The sequence below is a fragment of the Zalophus californianus genome, chromosome 5, assembly GCF_009762305.2.
Source record: "Zalophus californianus isolate mZalCal1 chromosome 5, mZalCal1.pri.v2, whole genome shotgun sequence".
NCBI classification, from domain to species: domain Eukaryota; kingdom Metazoa; phylum Chordata; class Mammalia; order Carnivora; family Otariidae; genus Zalophus; species Zalophus californianus.
In genome coordinates, this window is record NC_045599.1 from 4,919,304 (window position 1) to 4,932,892 (window position 13,589).

Here is a 13,589-nt window from a genome sequence, read left to right on the forward strand (position 1 = left end):
GCTGTTCTAAATGGTATTTGATTTAAAAAATCATTTCCAATTGTTCATAGCATTTATATAGAAATAATTTAATTCTGTATGTTGACTTTTTTAGAATTTATTTATATAAAGGGGAGAGAGCAGCAGACTGCCCACTGAGCGTGGAGCCCTAGGCGGGCTCAATTCCAGGACCCTGAGATCATGACCTGAGCTGAAATCAAATGCTTAACCGACTGAACCACCCATGCACCCCTGTACATTGACTTTGTATCCTTGTGATCTTGGTAGAATATTAGCTCTAGTAGCATTTGTATAGGCCGGTTACGATTTCCTATATACACAACCATGTTGTTTGCAAATAAAATAACTTTATCCAGTTTGAGATTTATTGTTTCCTAAATCTAAGAATGTAAGCCTTTGATTCTGGAAAATGGTCTTTTCTCTTCAAATATTGCCTTTGCCCCACTTTCTTTAGCCTCTCTTGCTGGAACTCTTCCCTGTAGCTTCCATGTTTCTCAACTCACATTTTCCATGTTTTTATTTCTGTGTTGCATTGTAAATACTTTCTTCAGATTTAACTTCCATTTCACTGATTCTCTCTTCAGCTACATTTAATGCTTAACCTGTCCACTGAATTTTTACTTTCAATGATTATGTTTTTCATTTCTATAAACTCTTTTTGGTTCATTAAACCTACCTGGTCATTTTTAAAAGTCCTTTACTTCTTTTTTTTTTTGTACTCTACCCCCAGTGTGGGGCTTGAATTCATGACCCTGGGATCAAGAGTTGCATGCTGTACTGATTGAGCCAGCCGGGTGGCCTGAAGTCCTTTGCTTTTTAAATTATCAACCCTGTCTTTTATCTCATTAAATGTATTAAATATACATTTTGTACTCTAAAGTCTTTGTGTGTCTCACTTTTCTGTTCTGTTGTCTTTTGCTCAGGGTGACATATCTCCTTGAGTATTTAATGATTTTTAACTCTGAGTAGATGCTTCTTGGAACTTTATCTGTGGAAATTCTCTCAGGCCTGGGTTGAAGATGTATGCTCCAGAGGAGCTGCATTTACCTTTGCTTCCTTGGACAATTTAAAAATAAATTCTCAGCTTGAGGCTTTTCACACAGTGCATGTAAAAGGCTGAAAAGCCATGTGACAGCTTTCTTGTGTTTATAAAACCCTAGAGAGAGAGTTCCCATCCTTAGCCAATGCCAAGGTCAACATGCTCTCTGCTGCAGAGAGCGTGCATTTCTAATTCATTTGTTCATCCACCTGAGGGTGTAGTATTTTGGGGACTCCGCTTTCTGTGGCAGTCTCCTACTGACCCTCCCACACTGATCAGGCCCTAGGTCTTGTCTTTGTCTCCCACACCCTTCCCAGCCATCTAAATGGAAGCTCTGGAGCAGCTTACTCTCTGGATTTTGGCTTTTGCTTTATTTTTGACTTCTGATATTTTGTTGACTTCCTTGCCATCTCATCAGTGTACTCAAAATACTATAGTTAGCATTTTTAGTTATTTTTAGTGGGAAGACTGTTCAGAGGAACTAATCACCATATGGAAATCTAAGGGATTTCTCCATCTTCTACTTCTACTAACCACTCAAGGGGAACACAGAGCAAGACAAGATAACCATGCCCTTCTCAAACAACTGTACCTGGGTGACATCTCTGAAATCTGTCCCTGCAGCAGATTTAATTTTTGGACATGGCGTCTACAGTCAGCACCAGAGCCCTCACCATAAGTCTGAAAAACAAAAAATAGTAAGTTTAAAAAGTGTTGACAAAAATGTTGAGAAACAGATCCATTAGTGATGTACCTCAGGAAGGGGAACCGCCGTCCTTTGCAAGGCCAGAAGCACCATGCAGAAATCCTGATGACTGACCACTGTTTCTGGAGTAATTTATTTACAAACTAACAGTCTCAGGGACTAATAGTTCTTGGCTATCTGGCTGTCCTTCTAGCACTCAGAACTCTACATATCAAAGACACACTCAGCCGCAAGCCCCACACTAAATGGTTAATGAATGTGAATGAGAAATGTGGAAGAGAACTAACACGAACCACCAATTAACACACAATAGGATACTTAGTATTGACTGATGATCAAAGGAACATAAAATAAAACAAAGTACTTTTTTTTTTTTTCACTTAGCAGTGGCTTATTTGTCTAACAATATTTATCACACACCTATTATGTGCCAGGGCCCTGAACTAGGTAAGGACAATACAATACAGAAGTGGACAAAAATCACTGTCACCGTGGAGTGTACATTCTAGTGAACACCAGAGTGTACATTCTATATGTTATATAAACATAGAACTATGTGGCCATCAGAGGATGAGAAGTACCACCCAGGGAAATAAGGCAATGAAAGGTGTAGAGTGGGGACAGAGTAGACAATTTTATATAGGGTTTTCAGGGAATAGATCACTAAGGTGACATCTGAGCACAAAATAGGAAGATAGGAGGGCCGAAGCCATGTAGATACCTGGGGGAAAGCATCTGGCAGAAGCAATGAAACAGACATGAGAGCAAGGACACTGAGCCTGGCATTTTGGGGGAACTGTAAGGAGGCCACATGGCTAGAGCTGAGTGGTCTGGGGGAAAATGGTACAAGATGAGGTGTGAGTGTAGTTCCAACCACAGGCAGTCAGCCTCATGGGCACGAGACCTGTTCTGTTGCTGCCATCTTGAAAACATTTTTTTATTTTTTATTTGAAATTCTTAATAATCTTACCTTTGAACTTGTGTTGTGTAAGTCAAGTCTGATGGGACAATGGGTCATGTCTGTAAGCAGGGATATACACACTATACATGCCCATTGTTCCTTGCTGCACCATTTGCATACAGCATGCTCAATGACCCAGGAGCACAGGATTCCAGTGGACTCACAAGAAACAAGTGCGATTGTTCACTGAGAGTTGGAGTGTAGACGTTAAGTGTTTGTCGTCTACACCTGAGTAGAGGCACCCACAGCCTGAGAGGCCAGGCTTTCCACAGAACAAGAGCTTGCTTCAGATGCAGACAAAAGGCAAGGGTGTTCTAAACATACACGAACAACCAAGGAACCCTATCGTATCTTTTTTTAATTCCTGTTAATTGCCTAGAACAGCTGATCACTTATACTGAAAACAATGACCCAGAAGGAAAAGGCAAGGCAGGGAGACCCCTGTTCCTTTCCCTTTCAGTCCTTCCTTACGCATCAGGGAGCTGATGGGGGATAGTGTGGGGAGAGAGAGTGCATATTAATAAGTAGAAAAAAGTTGAGCTAATTTTGTGCAGCATTTCCACTGTCCTGGTAAAAATGAAATACACAGGCATGTATGAGCTCCAAAATATAAGTAGGGCAATTTGGATGATCCTGCATATATAGTAAATGTTCTTGTATTATTCTGCATATGGACTAAACGTTCTTTGCATTTTAAACTGGTGTTGCACAATACCAATGGTAAAATTCATGCTAATAATTTAAAATAAATTGTTTTTTAACTTAGGAAGACATTCCACAGTAAATAAAAAACATGAGAAGTCAAGAGAGACCAGGAAAGAAAGGAAAAACTTAGTATTTTAGTACTTTTCACAGCTTTTTTTCCTGTTTTTGAACAAGGGGCCTCCCATTTTCATTTTGTACCAGGCACACTTGGCCCTGTCTGTAGGACCAGGGATTTTGCTCTAACCTGGAAGGCTGGGGAGAGTGGCTTGGCCCTGCACACGTTGAAGCAGGACCTCAGGCTGTGGTGCTGAGGGCAGGCTGTAGGGCAGTGACAGGGCAGGTGGCAGGAGGCTGCTGCAAACAGTGGTGTGGCTCAGACCATTGAGTAACAAATGGTCAGTCTGGGTGCATCCTCAAAGTAGAGCTGACAAAATTTGCTGATGGACTGAAGAATGTTTAAACAAACAAAAAAAAGGAGTCATGGATGACTCCTAGGTTTCTGGCCCAAACAATTAACAAGGGACTTGGCACATATGCGACCAGGAGGACTGTGAGAGAGCAGGTGGGTGGGGGGAGGCGAGGCCTTCTGTTTGGAAAGGGGGGTTCTGGATGCCTGTCAGAGAACCAGTAGAGAGCTCAATGGGCGGTTCAGGGCTGGGCCTGGGGCCTGAGACAGACATCCCAGAACTGTCAGATGATCTCCGCTCAGACCACTAAGAGAGTGAGGCCAACAAACTGAGCACCAGAACAATTCTCATGTTTCGAAGTTGGCAAGATGGGAAAAAGCTAGCCAAGAGGACTGAACCCAGCCAGAAAGACAGCAGGAGAACCAGGAGTGGGGTGACTGGAAGTCCAAGTGAACACAGCGTTTGAGGGGGAGGAAATGACAAACTGTAACAGACGCTGCCGATAGGTCAAGTCCCTGGAGGCCTGAGAACCCCCTACTGTTTTTAGCAAATGGAAAGCACCACTGACTTTGACAGGAGCCATTTTACTGCACTGTGGGGAATAAAAGCCCAGCTGGGGCAAGTTCAAGTGAGAATGGGAGAGAGGAACTGAAAAACGGAATGACAACGCTTTGCAAGACGTTACTTGACATCTGGCATAAATGGCAGGCTGTATGCTCGCCAGCACGGCAGGGACCACAGCCAAATGCTAATATCCTTCTCTCCTCATCTGGGCACAAACTGGATGACGTTTTCTAGTCTTCCCTGCGGTTGGGGGTGGCCATGAGACAATGTTCTATCTAATGGGATGTGAGCCATTTCCAGACCTGACCCTTAAAAGCCTCCTGTGTAGCTCCTTCTTGCTCTTACCCTTCAGTGGCTGCAGGCAGCAGGAGACAGGCCTCGGGGAGTAACAGAACCTCCAGATGAAGGGGGCCTGGGTCCCTGAATGACTGCACCAAGGATGGCCACCCTGTGGATCTCAATCCCTCCCAGGACTGATACAAGAGCAAGAGAGATGATCTGTATTGTGTGAGGCTACCACCATTTTGTTGTCTATTTGTCACTGTGGGCCAGCCTACCGTAAGCCAGGCACCACTGCACATGCATGGAAGTGCGAGAAGAAAGCGGAGCCCCCTCCTGGAGAGTTTAGAAATATATGCTGACATGGAAAACAAGCAGCAGTCACTAGCTCACGAGCCAGCTCCTTGTCCTCGGAAACCCTATCTCGGGGTGGGCCTCAGCAGCTATACTGCTGACCAATGATATGATCCTCCCTACTCCCACCATCCCAGTTGGCTCGACCAGATGTGGACATCTGGGTCAACAGGGCCAATCAGATCGCTTCTCCCAGTTTCTTAATTGGGACTCAGCTATTTTAGTTGGCTTGAAGTGAGAGTCTGTGCTCTGTGGGTGGAGTCTGTGACTATGAACTATCTGGGGAGAGAGAGAGGAAGGGAAGGAGAGGCAGGAAGAGGGGAAGGAAGATGTAGGGAGAACCTGGGTGCAGGGAAAGAAGGGGAAGAAAAAATGATGCATTGTCCGCAGCTTTGCAGTTCTCGGGGCTGGTCCTTCAAGGGCTCAGGGATGAAACTCCCCCCTTGCATTCCCCAAGATACCCCATTACCTTGCCAGTACCTTTTTTTTTTTTAATTTTGTTGAAACCATTCTGAAGTGTTCCACCCCTCCCCCCCCCACTATTTGCAACTAAAAGAACCTTGGCCAAAAGATTACTTTGAAACAGCAATTTAACTTCTAGGAATTTGTCCTAAGGAAATAATTGGCCTAGTGAAGAAAGAGGTCTTTGTAGGAAGCTGCACTGCAGAGTTGTTTGTAACAATGAAAACGAAAACTGACCTAAATGCCAATCACTGTGGGACTGGTCATTCTTGATTCAACAAATCTTTATTGGGCAAGCACTTACTGTGCCAGGCACTGTGCTACGTGAGAGGGTGTATCAGTGAACAAACCAGGCAAAGCTTCTGCTCTCATGGATCTTCCATGAGATAAATGATACTCATGTAAACACACTCGGATAGAGTATCTAATTCAGGATAATGAGAAGAGCTAGGGGAAGCCCCAACAATGAGCACAGAGGCCGTCAGGGTGCAGCATGTCTGCATTGTTTCAGGGTATGAAAGGAAAGGCCTTATGGCTGAAGGAGGAGAACGAGGAGCTGAGGTGGGAGAAGTGGCATCAAGGGCCAGAGAAGGTGAACGAGGGGCTCACTGAGGCAAAGGGTGCAGGACAGTTTGTGGTAGTAAAGAGATGAGGCGGAACAACAGGTACCCACTTGAAAAGAACTGAAGTGGCCTCAATAAGGGCTTTGCCCCTGAGCTTCCTTCAGTCCATACACTCTCTATCAAGTGTCTCCTGATGGCCTCCACTTCCTGAGCCCACCTCGCCCACATGCTGCAAGCAGCAACATGCACCCACATGCACCCACCTGGCTGGGTCTGACTGCCTGGTCATCTCCTTACAGGCTCTGCATTTTCCTTGCATTTGCTCAGTCTAGTTTTAAGTGACCTGCTTAAGCATGCATCAGTTTCTCTTCTAAGTGAAACACATCTGTGAGGGCAAGAATGACAAAGCTTTGCCTTCCCTTGTTTCTTCTGTGCCTGCACATAGAAAGTCCTCAATAAATACTTGCTGACTGAATAAACAATGAAGGTAACTTTCCAGCCACTGCTCCATCCATTTCACTTCCTGAAGGAACAGGAACCCAGGGGGCAAAAGTTCTAGATCTAGGGAACTCGTTCCCAATACTGGAATGCTGGGACTCCAGAGAAACACGCTTCTGCAGGGCTGTTAGATGCCCTGTTTCTCAGGACTCACCCGCAAAAATGACTGCTTCTCTCCACAAGCTTTGCATGTCCACTTGAGACTCTTTTTCTCCTACAATGAAATTCCAGAAATTTGGCTTAAATGATTATTTAAAACAGGTGGCACTGAATCAAAAGTAATGATTTTAAAAGATCAATGGAGAAGCATAGAAGTCTAAAAACAAGCAACATGTATGTAGAAAACCTAGTATATTGTAAAGGTGGCATTTTAGGAGGACAAAAACAAACTACTATATGGTGCTGGGAAAACTGGCTGTCCATATGAAACAAAGTCAAGTAGATCTCTACTACTTCCACAACATTTAATTTCGATTCTTGATAAATTTAACTAGATGGGTTCTCTCTTAACACGAAAAAATACCTTACATTCAGCTCTAAAACTGGAAAAATCACTACCAGCACACCCATGAAAATCAAGAAGCCAAAAATCCCCATTACTATTCAACTATTGTTATTTTTCTGCCAATGGAATCGGAAAAGAAAAAGTAATAAGAGGTATGAAAACTGGAGAGAAGGAAAAAAATTATTATAGATTTTTTTTTTTACCGGAAAACTCAAGAAAATCAAATGCAAAACTACTAAAAACAGTAAGACAATTTAATATAGCGGGGCTGAGTACAAAGTTAATATAGCTTCAGAAGTTAATAGAGCCTTTATATAAGCAAATACCTAGTTAGAAAAGGTAATGGGAAAGTGCATTTAAAACAGCAACAAAGAAAGTGTTATCAAAGGACACAAAGTTGCTTAAAAAAAATGGAATGAAGTAGCATGCTTAACATCAAAAAGATACCTGGGTTGATTTATCAAAATTAATATAAGTATGATCATAATACAAAAACCAGTTTTTTTGATGAAGTACCCAAAAGGATTCTAAGGGCAGCAGCACCTAAAGCACCTACTACAAATTTATGTGGGCATATACTACGATTCAGCACTTCTAATTCTCTAGTATCCAACTTCAAACACCGTAAAAATCTGCTTTTTTTGGGTATATCTGCAAGTAAGAAATGCACTTATTTAAAAAAAAAGGTCTGGAAGGACACACACTAACTGGCGAGCTCTGGGGGTCCGGAGTCTGGAGAGAGACAGTATGGGCTAATAGGATCTTTGCAATCAGACAGCCCTGGATCTGCCATTTATTATTAGACCACTTGACTTCTCTGGATTTCTGTATTCTCATCTCTGTAAAATGAGAATGATGGATACCTAATCCAGAGGTTGCTGAAATTACATGGGATGTTTGAAATTGTCACATCTGCAATTACTGTTAACTCTTTTCTCCCTTTAGTTTCAAATCACTTTTCATAGTTGAAAATGACCATGAGTGCATACTACATTACAGATGTGTAATGATTAAAAAATGGAAATGATATCCATTTAATCTCAACTCCTAAAACACAGTCCAAAAAATGAAGTAAAAACAATGTCTGAGCCCCCAAATAGCCCTTACGGTCTCAGTAAGCTTACAGGTGCATACTCAGCATCTGACTTTTTTTTAAACATTCATTTTGAAGAAGTTGGATGTTACCCTTATCAGGGCACAGCAGATAAGCAGGTAACTAGAGGGAAGAGAGAACTGTCAGAAGTAGATTCGCTCGACGGCACTGTTAGGTGACATCAAGCAGAAAGATGAAACATAACCCAGGGTAACAGGTTAAGTGACTTCCCCTATCTTGCGTCTTGAAAGTCAGGGAAGCAGTACGTTTTGGAAATACCGATTATCCTGTTTAAAACACTCCATGCACGGGTTTACCGTCAGAGGAACCGTCCCTCATCAGGAGGATGGAGACACCGCAGAGCGAAGGGGTGGGCAGCAAGGCACGCCCAGTCGTGTCTGTTTTAAAAACTGTCATCTCCCTAGTAGTTAAATTAAGAAAGAGCCCCTTTGGGAGAGGCTATCCTCAACCTGCTTTTCCCAACTATCTGCAAGAAGTCACGAGGCCGCCTCCGCAGAAACCATTCTCCCTGGTTTCTACGAATCTTCTAACTACCATGCCAAAAACTTTAAAAAAAAGCCCTGAACGACGTTATGAAGAGATATCAAAACCCAGCCCTCAGGGCCAGTCAACGTCACGAGTCCGGGCGTCAGGGAGACCCAAGCAACCGCACGAGACGGCGCCGGCGCCTGGGGGCAAGGCACCGGCAGGAGGCCCGACCCCCCCGGCCCCGCCAAATCCTGCCCGCCCTCCCCGCGCCCGGAGAAGGGGGAGGCCGGTGCCCACCCCACCTGGTGCGCCTGGAAGAGGCGACAGCGGCAGCACCGCAGCACCCGAACCCGCTGTGACGGCGCCATTGCGGACACCGTCGCCGCTGCGCATGCGCGCTGTGCTCCTGTGCGCCCCGGCTTAGCCTCCCGCACGCGTTCCGGGTCCTCCAGACCCCGGCGCCGCCTCGCGTGCGCGTGCGCTCTGCGCTTCGGCCCGCCCCCGCTCCGCCCCGTCCCACCGAGGCGTTCGGGCCTCTCTAGCCCGCCGAGCGTCTCGGCGGTCCGTTGGGGGTAACTGTGGCTGTGACTGGGGAGCTCAGGGGCATTGTTGGGGTTTGCGTCAGCCAGGTCACCGACTTGCTGTCTGGACGGGGCCGGCCGCCGTCTCTTCCTAAGTCCGTGTCTCTTCTGGGGCTCGCTGGGAAAATTGAAGTTGCAAGGGCGGGTCGTCCAGCCGCGACTCCGGGTCCGGCCTTTGTCCGCGCCGTTCCCTCTGCTGCTTCTAGTCGCAGACAGGGAGCGGGAGGGCCCCTCCCCGCTCCTGCCTAGCCCCTGGGGCTCGGGGTTGGAATTTACGGGACCTCTGGGCGGAGGCGGCCTTTGGTAACCTTTGAGCCTGAACCCCGAGGGCCGCGGCACCCAGGATCCCGGGAGGGTGGCTCACCAGGCCCACGCTTCCCGGAGACGAGAAGCTGCTGTGAACGGAAGCAGCCGCCCCGAGGAAGCCCCACCGCGACCCACTCTGGAAGGTTGGAGGGGCAGGACCCCTTCAGTCCCAGCCGCTCTGGGACGGACCCTAACGCCAGCCCCCCGTGCCCATAACATAAACCATCTTGTTAGAATTACAACACCGGATCCCGACAAGGATGTGGCGAGAGGAATCCTTGCCGGATTCTGGTAGAAGGGTAAGATGGAAAAACCATTAGGGAAGACGATCTGGCAATTACCCCTACACTAAGAAATAATCTGACTCATCCAGATGTATTATTTGTGTACGAGTGTTCACTGACGTATAATAGGAAAATGGAAATAGACGTGCTAAAGAATGGTTGCTTACTGTAACTCAAAATGGACCATCATGCAGGTCCATTACAGAGAATCTGAGTTCGACGTACAAATGCCGGCATGTGTATTGATGGAAAGCAGAGAACAAAGAGTAGTAATTTCAGTTAGGTAAAACCAGGCATTATTTATTTCCAGGAGCGGGGTAGAGGGTTTACGGTTATAGAGGATTTAAAATTGTTTATATTTTCCAAATTTTGCACAGTAGCCTATATGAGAAAAAAATTAGTTTAAAAAATTATGTTTGAGGGGCTGGCTCCTGGGTGGCTCAGTCGGTTAAGCATCTGACGTCTGCTCAGATCATGATCCTGGGGTCCTGGGATCCAGCCCCCCTTCTCCTGCGGCCCCCCCCATGCTCGCTTTCTTGTGGCTCTCTCAAATAAATAAAATCTTAAAAGAAAATGTCTGAGAGGCTGGATTTACAAACGGACTGTGGCCAGACCACATATGACAACCTTTATAGCAACCAACGCCCAATGCCCCCAAGCCAACCTACAACCTCTAGAGCAGACAGGACTTGTCAATAACTGCCCATTTCCCTATATTCTGCACTTCCCTTTTCATCTCAGGACCAACCAGAGAAAGCCAGTTACGCTCCTCACACCAACACAAAAGACACCCTTCTAAGGTAACTAACCAGCATCCACTTCCAGGCCAACAGCCTCTAATCAGAAAACACCTTAAGCCTTCCCTTGTTTTCACGCTAAGGCTTTCCCACTCCTCTGCCTTTGAGTCTCTGCCAAATGCAAGGGATGATGGCTGACTCCTTTTCTATAGCAAGCTCCAGATACATAGTCCCTGTTCTCATTTGGGTGGTCTTTGTTTACTTCCACGTGTTTGAGTTATTGTGGCTGAAAGCAGAAGGCATCTGAAAAGAATGTTTTATGCTTAATGAAAAGAGCAGAATAAAAATGCCGGAATGACTCAGTTGGTGAAGCAGTGAAGCTATGATTCTTGATTTCGGCTCAGGTCATGATCTTCGGGGTTGTGAGATCCAGTGAGAGCAGAGTCCGCTTGAGATTCTTTCTCTCCTGCTCCCCCTGCCCCTCTCCCGCCATGTGCATGCACACTCTCTCTCTCTCTGAAATCTTAAAATTTTTTCGTATGTGGTATGGGTTCAGGTTTGAAAAAGATATAGAAAAAAATAAACACAAAAATACTGAGTAATCTTAAATATTGAGAAAATTGTTTTTCTACTTTTCTGTATTTTTCCCTTTCTGCAATAAATATGTAATCTTTAAAAATTCATATACTTTTCTTGGGAATTATAGAATTGACTTGGTTTGGCACAACACCACTTGGTAAGCAGTTTTCAAATATTACGTTTACTTACAGAAGAAAAATATTTTTAAAGCTTTACTTGTATTATCCATTTATTTTTTAGTGTTACTGTCCTGGTTATTTTGAATGTCACTGCAGGTTGAATGATTAATAGATGAAAGTACTGTTGTACATTTTTGTATATTATTTTATCATATGAAAGGCTAGATTCCTGTTTTATATTCTTCTGTTTAATTTCTTTGGCATATTCTCACATTTAGACTTCTACATGATATATAATATACTTATCCAAATTTCACAGTATTTAAATCTAATTGATTACGATTTAAGACTTAAAACTGCCAACTTGGTGGGATTTTTATGTATATCTTTACTTAGTTTCATTATGGCCAAGAATATGGTCTTTCTGATACGAACCCTTTGAAATTACTTTATGGCAAAGCATGTGGTCAGTTTGTGTAAATACTAGGAAGGAAATTACATTGATCAATGACATTTTTTTGTTAAGAAAGCAGTTATTCAGTTTCCTTGTTGTTTTGCTGCATTTACTGAGATGGGACCCAGCAGTTGTGAACAAGGTAAAATCATTTAAAAAACCAGCCACAAAACCTATAGATAGAAAGTAGATTAGCGGTTGCTTGGGGCTGGGGGTGGGAACAGTGATTGGCTGCACGGGGGTAGGAGGGTGAAGGAAGTATTCTAAAATTGCATTGTGGTGATAGTCGCACAACTCTGTAAATTTACTCAAAATCACTGAATTATAACTCAAAACGAGTGAATTTTATGGCATGTAAATTATGCCTCAATAAAGCTATTAAATTAAAAAACAAAAACAAAAACATGGGCACCTGGGTGGCTCAGTTGGTTAAGTATCTGACTTTTGATCTCAGCTAGGGTCTTGATCGCAGGGTCGTGAGTTCAAGCCCTACACTGGGCTCCAGGCTGGGCACACACACACACACACACACACACACACGCAGGGTCGTGAGTTCAAGCCCTACACTGGGCTCCAGGCTGGGCGCGCGCGCGCGCGCGCACACACACACACACACACACACACACACGGAGGCAAAAACCCCCGAGCCCCAGATAACCCCCGAGCGCGCGCGCGCGCGCGCGCGCGCACACACACACACACACACACACACACACACACACACACACGGAGGCAAAAACCCCCGTGCCCCAGATAACCCCCGAGCGCGCGCGCGCACACACACACACACACACACACACACACACACACACACACACGGAGGCAAAAACCCCCGAGCCCCAGATAACCCCCGAGCGCGCGCACACGCGCACACGCGCACACACACACACACACACACACACACACACACGGAGGCAAAAACCCCCGAGCCCCAGATGTATCTCTCTCTTTTTTTTTTAAGATTTTATTTATTTGTCAGAGAGAGAGCGTGTGAGCAGGGGGAACTGCAGGTAGAGGGAGAAGCAGGCTCCCTGTCGAGCAAGGAGCCCAAAGTGGGGCTTGATCCCAGGACCCTGGGATCATGACCTGAGCCGAAGGAAGATGCTTAACCGACTGAGCCACCCAGGTGCCCCTCAGATTTATCTTTCAGTAGAAGAGCTGCCCCATATGATAGGGGTGGGGAGAGGGGCGAACGCTAGACACTAATGATCAGCTCTTGCTACAAAGCTAGGGGGTGCTCATGGCTCAGTCTGTCACCTGGCCCCACAGCAACTTACTGAACCCCAGTGCTTGCTGCAGCCCAAGCCCAGGCCCACACATGCACCCACTGGACCCAGGCTGTTTATACCTGAGGTGCTTGGGACTCTCCCTCCGCAGAGGTCAGCCCAAGCCCTACTGGGTCTGCATCAGTACTTTCTGTGCCCTCATTCTCCCTGGGGGCCTTGAAGCCCCACCCCTGTGGGGGTCTAAGTGCCCAGAACCTCTGGAATATGGCCTGGGCCCCCACCCGCCTGGGAAGAAGCCAGAAGCCCAAGCAGTAGCTGAGGCCACATTAAGGCTCTGTACACAGTATGGTATTGAGTTCTTTTGGGGGTTTATTAAGGCATTGAGCACAGTGTGATTTTCAGCCAACTGAAATGAATATAAGGAAATCTATCAGGACCTGAGGGATGTGCTTTTAAGGTTAATGGTGAGGCTGACGAGCTGAAAGAGCATTTAGAGTATCTGCCACACGGCATCCGCCCCGGTGCACTAGACACTTTCTGCCTGTGTCCCAGCCAGGGGCTCAGGGGCTCCTAGAGAGCACCTTGATGTTCCCACCACCTTGATGCCCAAGGGGATCCCCTGCCTGGTGCCAAATGGCAGGAAAGCCCCCCGGAGTACCCAGATGCAGCCCCCCCCCC

At 45.8% G+C, this 13,589-nt stretch overlaps 1 protein-coding gene across 1 annotated transcript in view; it reads right to left on the minus strand.

Annotated features, from left to right (window-relative positions):
* LOC113929396 (MRN complex interacting protein) overlaps positions 1-9,063 on the minus strand; it is a 16,978-nt gene extending 7,915 nt beyond the window's left edge. The window contains exons 1-3 of the mRNA XM_027606273.1: positions 8,928-9,063; positions 6,693-6,752; positions 1,632-1,720 (exon numbers count right to left, since the gene is read on the minus strand). Of these exons, the coding sequence (XP_027462074.1) occupies positions 1,632-1,720; positions 6,693-6,752; positions 8,928-8,993 (215 nt within the window). The 5' untranslated portion in view covers positions 8,994-9,063. The remainder of the gene's footprint in view (positions 1-1,631; positions 1,721-6,692; positions 6,753-8,927) is intronic.
* Between the last annotated feature and the right edge of the window lie 4,526 nt (positions 9,064-13,589).